Below are 13799 nucleotides of genomic sequence, written 5' to 3'. Positions count from 1 at the left end.
ATATGAAATTAGTTTTCCTCTAGAATGAGTAAATTTTTCGTCAATTTTTCTCATATTCGAAAAGATTTATAAAGGCTCAAAAATTTTTACTCAGTTTACAAGTAAACTACGTTTTCTAGAGTTCGGGATTTCCATTGTGGCGTGCTTCTATTGTGACATATCCATACGTAATTTTGTGGGACGACATAGTGGAAACGTGTGAGCGTAGTTGGGGCATGTAATGTAATTTAAAAATCAGCTAGGAAACTAACTTCAAAGTGAAGCATTTTAGTCACTTGAAGGTGTCACCTGGGTCGAACTAAGATATAATAAATATAGGTCAAAGTCAAACTTACTTGAAACACGTTAAATTTTAGATTACATGCACAAGTCCAGGTACTTAATAAAGCATGAGTTATGATTGATTAGGTGAATTAGAGATTTCAATTATTTATTAAATTAGTCTCTCATTAGTCATTATCATCAAAAGAACTTAAATAAGAAAATTTAGACAACCTAATAACATTTAGTAGATTAGCAAAAAAGTTAGGATGCGGGGGGTCCGCGTAGGGAGGCAACTAGCCTTTAAAGCAACTGGCAACTAGCCTTTTCATATATTATCTGTTTATTTTGATGGTTGCTTTAAAATATCAATTTGGTATATATGTGAAAGGATGAATCAGTGGGAGATGGATTTTCGGTTTCTTTACATTTTGCATCACAAATCTAGTACTATGTGTCATTTCCTCAAAACCCCCCAATAACCGACCTCTTCAATCCCTTTCTTATCCCATGGCGTTCAAGTGGTCCGCATAGACTATTCAGCCATTACCCTTCCTTTATCCTTTGGCTTTGGATTGACTTGCGCTCCCATTGCCCCACCAAACGCTGCAAGTTTGAACTCACTTCAAAAAAGTTCAGACTCAGTTTTGAATCTGCTTTGAAAAGTGTCACCTCAATTAGGAATTTCCTGAATCGTTTCTGATTTGGTCTCAATTTTAAACCAATTTTTAAAGGATTGGATTAAGCTCGGAAATTGTTGAATCACGTAGAAAATAAATTGTAGCATTGCAGAAGGTTTGTAGGTTAAGAAATTTAGATCGAATGCGAAAATCGGACGACTACGGTGGGCTGGGCACATCGTAACAATGTCGGATTACGACCCAAAGAAAATGGTTCTTGGTAGCGACCCGACTGGAACGCGACAGATGTGCGCAGCGAACAAGGGGGATCGGTCAGATTGAAGGTGGCTTACTTAGTGAGTTGCCTAACAAGATTAGGAATGATGTTCGATGAAATCTGTTTCATCCAGCTGATTGGATTTCAATGACCTTGCATGCCGTACCGTTCTAGTACCAATTTATGTAAATAATCTGTAAAAGAACAAGGTGATATTCTACAACACAATAAAATCTAGTAAAGCGAGTATCCATACCGAAATCAATTAGCGATATTCGAGAAAAAAGGAACGGTCGTGTTCTTTTTATTGTATGATCCGTTCCCCGGTTCATGAGTTGATGGGTCGATATGTACCCGAGCAAAGGATTATACCAAATTGATAACAAGTTCTGATACCCGGTGATCACGATTTGATAACTGAACATGTTATTGCTGTGGTTGAATAAACAGCCAACATAACAACAATTATAACAAAAGAATACTTCTGGGGTATCACCAAAATAACTGAATTAGTTATCATTGAAAACTTCCTGATAACAAATCCAGTGATTCATGCCAATTTCTTTATTGAAATTCCAAATTATTTTATTGATTTGGTATTGTAGCCTTACGCTGATAACTGAAATATGATTGGCAGTGTTTTATTTTCTCACCGTGGATAATATTTTAAGTTTTGTACTAACCTTGCATCATTTCATATTCTTTCATAATACCAACTGATAACAAAATTAGTCGAGGTTGATAACTATATTAGTTATGCGATAACATCTGAAAACCAAATGATATCTGGAATAACAAGACTTGTTTTCAAGATGATGTCAGGTTATTTTACTTTACTTGTTACTTGTGAGCGTACTTCGCTTCGCGTGTAAATGGCCTTAAAAAAGTTTGTTTACAAAAGCTTTTGTGCCGTTATCAAATGTTATGCCTGAAATAAAGTGCAGGAACTCAGCGATGAGTAAATTTGCCTCATATTTTTCAAGGTTTGTCCAGGAAAAACTTCCCGAATATGAGAAAAGTAAAAATTGGATTCACTCAGTCTATTGGTACTACTCCTAGACTGAGAATTTTTTTTTCGTCAGATTTTTTAGGTTTTTTTTCCACAGATAAACAAGAGACAAATTTACTCATCGCTGAGTTCCTGCACTTTTGGCAATTATGAGTAACTAAACTTAAAATTGGGTTGTTCTCATAAGTCGTAAACAAACAGTTTTTCGTGGCGAATGTAAAAGAATTTCTGTTAAATTTCACCGAAATCTCAACAGCTGAACATTCGGTGAAATCTGTGAAATAATCTCAGTGTGTTGAATGTTAATAAAACACTAAAAGTTAATTATTGGGACCCATTTCGTGAAATACTTGTCTGAGTGCGAGAAACACTTTGACATTCTTGGGTCCATTTTGAAGATTAATGAGAAAGAGTTGGAATTACGGTTCTGTGAAATTATTGAAAGACAAAAGTCTGATGCGCGGAGTGGCTGACAAAATCGAGTCATTACTGTATTTTTTCTGGAAGGGGAAGTGCGGTTTGGAATTTTTGGAAAAGGGTGCTTGGAACGGAAAAGGTTGAAAACCACTGCGTTTGTTTAGTTAGACAATCAATTGTGCTGAAATCAGTAGCATTTTCAGATCGATATCACTGTATCAGTTGCATGTTCTCCAGACTCATTTTATTTACTAAATTTCCAATAGTTTCAGTTCGTTTGTTATTGTTTTTGTTTTCGTTTCGGTCGTTATCTGGCCAGCTAGGAGGCATCAACAATAATAATAACTTGTTTCCTATGCTAAATTTGATCTTCTCTGACCCTTGCTTATAGCGTCGCTCGGTGATTATGAATACCATTAATTGTGATGATATCATCTTCTTCGTAGAAGAATCTAACATCGAGCATAAACAAGTAGGGTAAGGTGGCGCAAAATAGGTCAGCTAGTGCATTTATTAATTTATTTGTTTATCAATACCAACAGTTTCAATGCAAACCCAATGATGGTTTACTTTTTGAAACCAGCATTGTGTCTACATTGTCCTGTTGATGTTTAAAAACAAAAAGATAAATAAATCAAGTAGATGACCCATCTTGCCCCACCTTACCGTATGTAAATTATTTTCGCGCCCTTGAAAATCCGTTATCAAACTTTGAGGAAGTAACACTCGTATAGGTTCTCTTCTCTTGCTTGTACTACATCACTTATCACTTACATCACTTATTGCGAATAACATTACATTCTAATTGGTTGAGCTCGTTATCATCTGGCTATAAACAGCCACCAAACGACCCGGAATCGCGCGACTCCCATCCCATAAATCTGCACGTGCAGCAAGACTCTCTCGATACAGCCTGGTATAGGAAGGAACATTCCAATTTTCCCAACATGGAATGTGTATCACGCTGCCGTCGTCGGCGCTGCTTACTACAGGCCATCCATCAGGCAGCGCGTTGAACCTCGCTTACATACATTCACGCTTCCCTGACGTAGTGAAGATCCATAGATAGCGCCTTCCCTTCTGGGGCGAGGAAGTGTCTTACGTAATCTCGTTCCGCGTTTATTTATGGACTTGGATGGAACGCAGCTCGAAAACACCTCACTGGGTGTGAAAAATAAATCCGAGTCTGAATGCAATGATTCACCAGCAGCGCGAAAAAACATAAACAACCACGCGCAGAACTTCGGAAAATCGATAGTAATTACTCTCCTCTGTTTTCTCTTGCGACAGGTAAAACCAAGATCCAGTGCAGCAAATGCCAGAAAAAATGCTCCGGCGAGGTGTTGCGTGTTTCGGACCGATATTTCCACAAAACGTGCTTCCAGTGCACCAAATGCAACAAATCGTTGGCGACGGGCGGCTTCTTCTCGAAGGATGGCGCCTACTACTGCACCCTGGACTACCAGAAGCTGTACGGTACCAAGTGTGCCGCCTGCAACCAGTACGTGGAGGGTGAGGTCGTGTCCACCATGGGCAACACATATCATCAGAAGTGCTTCACCTGTAGCAAGTGCAAACAGGCGTTCCAGTCGGGCAGCAAGGTAGGTGTTCTTGTCGTCACCCCTCCCCAAATTGGGTTGATACTTAACGATTGTATTTCTCAAAACAAACGATTTATCACAAGGTTACCAACACTGGCAAGGAAGTTCTCTGCGAGAGCTGTGTCAAGGGTCCAGTGGCGACCGCTCCACAGACAACGCCCTCTGCAGCAGCGTCACCAAAGCGACAGATCGAGCAGGTGCAGGAACAGAAGACGATCAAAGAAATTACCTCCAGCCCGACCAAGGCAGCTACCCTTCAGCACCACCAGGAAGCAATCCGAAAGCAGCAGAATAGCAAAGACATCGATCCGAACGAATGCGCCGGCTGCCACCAACAGCTGAAGGAAGGTCAAGCGCTGATCGCGCTCGATCGGCAGTGGCACATCTGGTGCTTCAAGTGAGTAACCTGATGCAAGTCGAAAAGTTCGGTGATCTCATGTAAAAATTCCACTCATCTCCAGATGCAACGCGTGCGGTGTCACACTGAACGGCGAGTACATGGGCAAGGATGGTGTTCCGTACTGTGAGAAGGACTTCCAGAAATCGTTTGGGGTCAAGTGTGCCTACTGTAACCGGTACATTAGCGGTAAGGTGCTGCAGGCTGGTGACAATCATCACTTCCACCCGACGTGCGCCCGGTGTACCAAGTGCGGCGATCCGTTCGGAGATGGCGAAGAAATGTACCTGCAGGGTGGTGCAATATGGCACCCGCGATGTGGCCCCGGGCCGTCGTCCGAGTCCGGCATACTGAACGGGGTCGAAACCAACGGGTTCACCACGGAAACCGAGTTCGACCGAACCAGTACAAGTGCAATGAGTGAAATTCAGGTACGGGAGTGGGCTCGGGGTTGGACCGGCTTAGAGAGACAATAGAGAGAAGCATTCACTTTCGCTAGTTTTGTTTAATTCGATGCTTCTTATTTACATAATTTTTTTTTGTAACGTTTTCATTTATTAATTATTTAGTTTTGGGACTGCATTTGATCGATTCGGTTTCGATTAACGTCAAATATTAGGCGCAACCACTTGATGGGTCAACTGCAGTCCGTTTACTTTTATCCCACCGTTATATTGTTAAGTTTATTTTAGTTTTATGACGCAGCATGAAAAAGTAATTTGTGCACTTTGGGTTTGTTTCTAACTTATTTTTTCAGTTTTCGTTACCTTCACAAACACCAAGTTTGAGTGGTTCTGTTTATAGTCCTTACACGCATAGAAAGGTTAGTTTTGTTCCTTGTTTTCATTTTCCGTTTCACAGTTGCTTTACCACTATCTTTACCATACCTACACACTCCCTCCTCCCCGGTTATGTCTAATCGATTTGTTTAAGTTGACTGCTCTACAACACTTATCTTTCACTTATCATTCCATTGGGTTTAGAAATATTACGTTGGTAGCAAATTCTGGAATCAGTTTTGATAATAGCAAATTGCACAAGTTTAATGATGATTGACTAGTAACTAGATGATAGTAACTTTAAACATACAGGTCGGACTCGGTTATCGGCAACTGCTTTTGTTACTTCCATCGCCGATTTCTAGCAAACGACCATTCAATAACGCAAAGTAACATCACCATCGGACAGAGAAAACAATCCCCCATCTGTTCAGTAATGTTGATTTGTATCATTGAGTTGTTGTTGCCAGTTACCGATAATCGAGTCCGACTCAGGCACGTAGCCACAGGACTGAAGCGCCCCTCCCCCCGAAATTATTGTCATCATGTGAAAAAATCTGACCCAAGATAATGGATATCTGTTACCTGGGTAAGGTTTTTTATTTTTCACATTATACAGGGTGTCTACTACCTGAAAAAAAACCAGGAAAACCGGGAATTTACAGGGAATTTTATTTTTTCTGGAAAAACCTGGAATATTCAGGGAATTTTGGTTCCACTCAGGGAATTTTCCAATTATCACTTCATTCGTAATTCAAAAGAAGTTTTTCGTTCAGTTTCTCGAAACGTTTCTTAAGGACACTGAACTTGACAAGCATCTGACAGCTAAGACAACGTGTGCGAACGAGACAAGTTCATTCAGAGATTCTTGTCACGCTCGCTCTTCGCTGATTTGTATGTGGAGGATCAAAATCGTCGTAAAAAGGAAACAGCCGAAAAAGAGAGACTGGCAACCGTCAAAAGGAAGCATACGAAGCATGTATTGTATAAGAATAAGCATGCCAGACAGCAGGTCTGAGAACCTACATAGAATTTGTTTTTGAGCCTCAGAGAGGGTCGGAGATCTACTGAGAAATTTGTTGAGCTTCAGGGTAGTTCGTAGATCTTGAGAACAGAACTACAAACAAATTAAAAGTTATTAACAGAAATTCATAAAAACAAAATCACAAGAGAGGTCGTAGATCTTCAGATAAATGTTCAAAGAAATTTTCAAAACTTCAAGCAAGCAAAAATAATTTCAAATCAATTTGTAAAACTATAAGCGAAATTTTACAAATCTTCAGGGAAATTCACATAACTTCAGACAAGTCCAAGAATCTACAGTGAAATATAAAGTATTTCACAGAAGTTTGGAGATCCTCGAAACATTATTCAACATCACAAAAGTTCGTAGATCTTCAGAACAAAGCTACAGAACTTTGAAAAAAATCACAGGACTTCTGAAAAAATCACAAGAATCTCAGAAATGTTAATGGATCTTCAGTAAAAATTGCAGAACTTCAGGGATTAAAAAAAATATTTACACGATTTCAGGAAAATTTGTAGATCTTGAGAGAGACATTTAAAACTTCAAGGAAGCTCAAATATTTTCTGATAAATTTTGACAACTTAAGGTAAGGAAATTTTCAAATCTTCAGGGTAACCCTAGAGGAATTTACAAAACATCAGAGAAGTTTGCAGATCTACTGAGAAATTAATGGAGCCTCAAGTTTTTTTTGTAGATCTTGGGAATAGAGCTACGGAGCTTAGGACAACTTTACAGAACTTTGAAGATATTTGCAGGAATTTGACGGAAAGTTTCACAGTTTCACACAAATGTGAGATCTTCATAAAAATTCGTTAAATGTCAGAAAAGCACCTCAATTCCAAAAACAAATCGCAGCGAAGTACAAAAGTACAATATTTTGCAGAACTCCATGGAAATCGGAAATAGATAAATCTAAAGAACTTCAGAGAAGTCCGTAGACCTTAAGAGAAGTCTGTAGAACGTCAGAAAATTCGTACGTTTTTAGAAAAATTTGCAAAACTTCAGCAAAACTCGCAGATCTTCGGGAAAGTTCGCCGATCTAGACTCCACAAATAAATTTAAATAACTTTAGAAAAGTTCGTAGATCTACTGTGAAATTTATTGAACTTCAGGGCAGTTCGTAGATCTTAAGAGCAGAAATACAGTACTTCAGAAAACTTTACAGAATTTGAAATAAATTTTAGGAACTTTAGAAAAGTTCAGAGAGTAGGTCGTAAATCTACTCAAAAATTAGCAGATGTTTAAATAAATTTTCAGAATTTTACTGCGGTTCTTGGATTTTGAAAGACATTCACAGAACTTCAGGTAAGTTCGCTGATCTTTAGAGATATTTGCACAGCTTCAGAAAAATTAGAAAAACTTCAGAATACTTCCTAAAACTTCCGGAAAGTTCAAAAATTTCTAGATAATCATTTAATTCTTTAGAAAATTGTATAGATGTTCAGAGATATTTGCAGAGAAAATTACAATCTGCAGAGAAAATTACAGAACTTTCGAGAAGTTTGTAGTTGTTCCAATAAATGTTGTGAACATCAGAGATAATTGTTGATCTTCAAGGATCTTAAATCTTCAGGGATTCAGGAACTTTGTAGGTTTTTAGGAAAAATTGCTGAACTTCTGAAGAACACACAGAACTTCAAAGAAATCTGTAGAACTACCGAGACATTTGCAGATTGTCAGGAAAGATTGTTGATTTTTAAGGAAATTTTACCGGAGAACAGAAACAAAACTTCAGGGACGTCAGAAGGTTTGAAGACCTTGCAGAATTGAGTTGTTAACAGAAATTTTCAGAACTCAAGGAATCATGTATATCTAGTGAGAACTTTTCCCACTAGCTTGTTTAAAGTTGGTATCGACATCCTGGCGAAGTTTTGAAATCCATTTTCATCTTCATATCGCAGCTCTTGATGGACAAGATGAGCCAAATCCCTGCCGGTGTTCCTCCTGAGCAACCATTTCCTACTCCACAAAGTTCACCTTCTCTTTCTCATTTTATTTAAAATAATAAAAGCAAATACGTCTGCCAAAACTAGAGCAATTTTCCGGTAATTCATGATGGAAGTATTTACTTTTGATTCCTGATACAGTTTTGTTTTGAAATCTAAATTGACAGTTCTTTCGACATGTGCAAGCAGTGTGAACACCAGCAAACAGGGGGGTTCGATAAAATAATAATGTGTATAATTTGTATGCACCTGGAATTTTTTTCATCCGACCTGGAAAAACCTGGAAAACTCAGAGAATTTGATTCCTTGGATTGAGTAGACACCCTGTTATAATAAAATAATTTATGAACGAGGCTTCAGCCCTATAGCCCCCCTGGCTATGGGACTCGGGCTGTACCTATATGTTGCGTATGAACAATTTATGTTTGCAGCAATTCTGTTAGAAATGAAATCATTGTTTACAAAAGCTGTAACGCCCTAATTCCAGCTCTATCTAGATTTGTTCTAAAGTCTCAAAATTCTAGGTATTTTGGTAGGACTGTGTACCAGGGAGGCAACTTCAAAATCATCTTCAGAACTTTGTTCTTAATCCTTTGAAGTGCTTTTTTTCCTGGTAGTGCAAGATCTAGACCATATTGGCACAGCATAAAGCAGGGCCGGTCTTAATATTTAAATATTAGAAGTTTATTCTTCAGGTAAAGTTTGTGGTGAGATTTTTAGCTATGTTTCAACCAGTCGGTCTGATTTTTTGCATGTTAGTAGGGTCCAGGCATGGAAAATCATTTGCATTCATTTCGTGGATTCATTTACATTCATTTGCCTCTAACTTTTTTCATCAACAGCAATCCGCAAAATGATGTATAGAGCTTTAGTAGATTTTGTTATAAGCTACAACTTTTGCCCATGACTCAAATCTGTATCTCTTATGCATCACGAATTAGAGCGGGCAGAACTTGTTACTGTTTTTCAGTGAATGACATTCACTGAAAAACAGTAGTGGCTTCTGTTCGCTCTGGTTCGTCATACATAAGAGATACGGATTTAAGTTGTTAAAAAAAGTTGTAGCTAATAACAAAACCTACAAAAGCTTCTTGAACCATTTTGCGGTATTCTGTTGATGAAAAAAGTTAGGGGCAAATGAATGTAAATGAATGTACGAAATGAATGCAAATGATTTTCCATGCGTGGTAGGGTCAATGGAGAACTAGTCACTCGCAGAAAATCAGAGCGCTTGGTTGAAAACCCACCGAGACAAAGCGGTGGGTGCAACTCAGTGGGTAACGCGTTCTTCGGGGGAAAGCGGTATATCCCGTGTCCTTAATTTAGTGCATGTCGTATTACTCCATCAATATTGAGAAATGATGAAGTATTCGGTTTTGATACAGTTGTCATTCTTGCCTTCATCGCAAGGAATCGATTCTAATTGAACGGTCCCGCTATTTATACCCTTCGGAGTGTTGGAACACCCTCCAAAGGCGCACTTTTTTGTCAATCAAAATTGGAATCCTTAGCAACAAAAACAAGCAATGGCACCGATAATGACCATGCATCAGAACTCTAGTCTTAACCACTTCAAACTAGGGAACAACGAACAGAAGCTTAGGATTCACATAGGTGAAGACTAGAGAGGGTCTAGTATAAGAGAGGAGCGGATTCAAAATAAACTGCCCTGGCAACCTATGCCTAGGTGATTTCTAGCAACACTGCCAATGCAATCAAGATAGGCGCTGCTCGATTGGCTCTGGGTTTAACTGTTCGTTTGGCTCACACCAGCCAGTCCGCTCCTCTCCCTGTCTAGTGAAGACTAACTAACTAGTTTTTTCCTTGTTTCAAGATCATCCTCGGTCCAGGAAACCCTAGGTTAAATTAGGTTATCTTTATTAGCGAGACTTTCAGCCAGAGGCTGGTTCATCTCTTCGCAATCCGAGGACTTATCACTATCAACAAGGCATACAAAGTAACAAGGACTAAGATGTGTTCCTTTCATATGTGTTGGATTTGAATAAACACGTAGATCCTTCTTCTTATCTAATCTAACACCAACACAGCCAGTTCATGAAAGCATCCCGGAAAACGATAGATATACCTCCATCCTCTTTCTTGTTTATTTGGTATATTTTGAACATCAGAGATGCGCAAAATATATCAAAACGGCTAGGCCAACTGTGCAACATTTAAGGAGCAAGATGCTTCATAATCCAATAAATTGATGAAACGTGGACATCTCGTACCGTACGTTCCGCTGTAAAGGGTGTCCACGATGAAATTGCCACACTATGAAATTGCTCTAACTTTTTAACCGTTGGGTAGAATTTAATGAAAATTTGGGTGGATTTAGTTCATAGTGCATTATTTACATCCTGCAAGTTTTAAAGTCCTGTGATCAAAACTCGCGGAAATTGAGTCGAAAGAACAGCTCGTGCGTGATAAAATCTTGCGCATTCATCACGAGAACAAGGATCTCTCGCATCGTTCCATCGCTAAAACGTTGGGAATCGCGAATTCCACGGTGTCGCGAGTGATTAAGCGGTTCGAGGAACAATTGACCACCGATCGGAAGCCCAGAAGTGAAGGAAAAAGTATTCCGTACAACACCAAAAATCACAACCGCGTAGTTGGGGTCTTCAACCGAAATCCGAACGCCTCCGTTAGGGATGTGGCTAAGAAGCTGCACCTAAGCCGAAGTTTTGTCCAGAAGGCCAAAACTAAGGCTGGGCTTCGAACGTTCAAGGTACAAAAGGCCCCTAATCGCGACGAGAAGGAGAACAAGTCCGCCAAAACCCGTGCCAGGAAGTTGTACCTCAACATGCTGACGAAAGTTGAATGCTGCATCATGGACGACGAAACATATGTGAAGGCCGACTTCAAACAGACCTGTTTTTCACGGCCAAGGATAAGTTCAGCGTTCCGGAGCATGTCCGCTCTCAGAAGATGTCCAAATTTGCGAAGAAATTCCTGGTTTGGCAAGCCATCTGCACGTGCGGGAAGCGGAGTGCACCTTTCGTGACCCAGGACACGATGAACGGTGTACGGTGTACATAAAAAAGTGCCTCCAGAAGCGGCTGCTTCGTCTCCTGAAGGCCCACAACGTCCCAACAATCTTCTGGCCGGATTTGCCACTACTCCAAGGACGTGCTGAAGTGGTATGCGGACAATAAGGTCAATTTCGTGCCGAAAATGTTCAACCCTCCCAACACTCCGGAGCTCCGCCCCATCGAGAAGTACTGGGCGATTATGAAGCAGCACCTTCTTAAACGACCTAAGGTAGTGAAGACAGTCGAGGAACTGAAGAAAGTATGGGTTTACATTCAAAAAACGGTTGATTCACAGGTTGTGCAGAATCTTATGGCCGGGGTTAAGGCCAAGGTGCGGGCATTTGCGTATGGACTGTAAATAAAATACGAGTAAAATAGTAAAATGAAGTTTAATAGTTATTTCTCAATCCCTGAAAATTTGATGGCAATCGGATGAAAACTCGAATTTTGCGAATCAATTTTATGTGTGGCAATTTCATCGTGGACACCCTTTATTGTTATTTATAAATGATTGCTCGTTGGGAGCATCTAATCTAAAAAAGTTAGTGATGCTCAATTTTCCTCGAGTGGTTGGGACATGAGCACTAACTCTTGTCCTAGCCCATTATGGTTATAGCGCCATTACTCGGTTTCTGAAAAGAGAAACATTGAATAAAAGGCCGTAGGAGAAAGGAAATGGAGGAAGGAACCCTAGTTATATCTTCCCTTGAGAAAAAGCGGGTCTCTAATCAATCTACAGGAAAAGTTCGCTAAAACTCACAATGGCCCTTTTTTCGGGTGTCACTTTACGGTGAAAACGAAGTGAAGTGATCAAATGGGAATCACTTCACCATGAGTGACAAGTTGTCACTTCACCGTGAAGTCACATCGGTAATAAAGGCCAATGACTCGCGAACTTTGCTTTTTGTGTGCTTCATAAAACCTCGCAAAATTTTACAACGCTGTACACAAACAGGTGAGAACTTGATTTCAGTAGAGAGTAATAGAATGAAAATATATTAAAAAATATAAGAACTTATAAATGAAAATAAAGGGAAGATCTCAGTCATTTTCATAATTTTGTACTCTTACTGTTCTGCTGCACTACTGTTGAACCAAAGGTACTTCTAGGACTTTCCGGGTTATTTCCAAACTAGTTCAAAAATTCTTCAGGCAAATCATGAGCACATGAACTTTCAAGAACAAAACATCAAACGTCTTCTTCTTCTTCTTCTTCGCATTTCAAGCTTATTGCATATCGAATATTAGCTTATTGCGTGCTCTCAACTTGCTAGATGCACTTCCATTGTTATTAATTGAGAGCTTTCGATGCCTGTACCATTTTTGCATTGGTATAATTGTGTGGCAAGTCCAATCATACTTCTATGCCCAGGGAAGTCGAGAAATTTTCCAACCCGAAAAATTCATAGACCGGACCGGGAATCAAACCCAGCCACCTTCAGCGTGGTCTTTTCTAATTCTAGCTCAACACGCATTCCATCGGATCTTCAAAGAAACTCTTGCACATCCGCCTCCAATCAGAATCATCGGGTTAGCTTGCCAATCACCTTATAACAGCTCTGACGACTTTGAATTGCATTTCACCCGATCACTTGTAATTTCTTTGCACTAAAGTTCTTTTCTAGAACTATATTATCCAGCGGCACATTGTTTCGGGCTAAAACGCGATGAAAAAATCAATCACAGAAAAAAATGGAGCCTAAAATTTGACACTTGGACATTTTTCACGTCCTTACAGAAGCAGAGCACACTTCGATCCTCGAATAAACACGTAGATCCTTCTTACGACAGAAATTACGCTAAATTTAGGTAAGATAGGCCATCCTCTCTGTCTCATGGAAGCACGGGTGATGCACAATTCCGTCTCATGTTTGTCAATCTACCAATTAAATAGTCAGTATAGATACTTATTTAAGCTTCTTCATGTGCTCATTATTCTCGTTCATTTTGTTCTTGAGAACACAATTAAAAAAAAAATTTGTTTCTCAAAACAACGAAAAATTTTCTGGGAAGGAAAGGCTTAGGGTGATCAATTTATCACCCATATTGAGAATTCCGTATATCAAGAAGATATTATGTTTCATTAGAATGTTTTACGCATAGAAATGTCAAAATTCCGCATCGAAAGCTGTAAATTAACGAGTTAGATCATCAAACCGTTCAACATAGGGCACTGATCAATTGTTGACCCCGGAGCCTAAAACCTAGATGTTATAATGATTTCAGCATGAGGCAATAATTTGCCATCGATCTGTGTGTAGGTTAAAACCAACACACTAATCCAAGCCTCCGTCGTTCGGTAAAATTTGAACTACATAAATGTTCGGTAAAAGTTTAAAAATCAATGGAAAATCCAATTATTAGAAAATTTAATTCGATTTTTCAGTTTGATGAAAAATAAAATTTACAAATTTTCTTGATTTCTCATGT

At 39.3% G+C, this 13799-nt stretch overlaps 1 protein-coding gene across 3 annotated transcripts in view; it reads left to right on the top strand.

Moving 5' to 3' along the window:
* Unc-115a (Uncoordinated 115a) overlaps nt 1-13799 on the top strand; it is a 91910-nt gene that overhangs the window by 54664 nt on the left and 23447 nt on the right. For 2 of the 3 annotated variants that reach the window (XM_065236158.1, XM_065236160.1), the window contains exons 2-5: nt 3875-4185; nt 4269-4582; nt 4647-5013; nt 5340-5405. In XM_065236158.1, the coding sequence (XP_065092230.1) occupies nt 3875-4185; nt 4269-4582; nt 4647-5013; nt 5340-5405 (1058 nt within the window). The remainder of the gene's footprint in view (nt 1-3874; nt 4186-4268; nt 4583-4646; nt 5014-5339; nt 5406-13799) is intronic. The other variant, XM_065236159.1, reaches the window with a different exon arrangement.

The sequence above is a fragment of the Ochlerotatus camptorhynchus genome, unplaced genomic scaffold, assembly GCF_037179485.1.
Source record: "Ochlerotatus camptorhynchus isolate MF236.1 unplaced genomic scaffold, CSIRO-AGI_Acam_v1.1 ptg000530l, whole genome shotgun sequence".
NCBI lineage: Eukaryota > Metazoa > Arthropoda > Insecta > Diptera > Culicidae > Ochlerotatus > Ochlerotatus camptorhynchus.
This window is presented reverse-complemented; position numbering and strand designations above follow the sequence as displayed.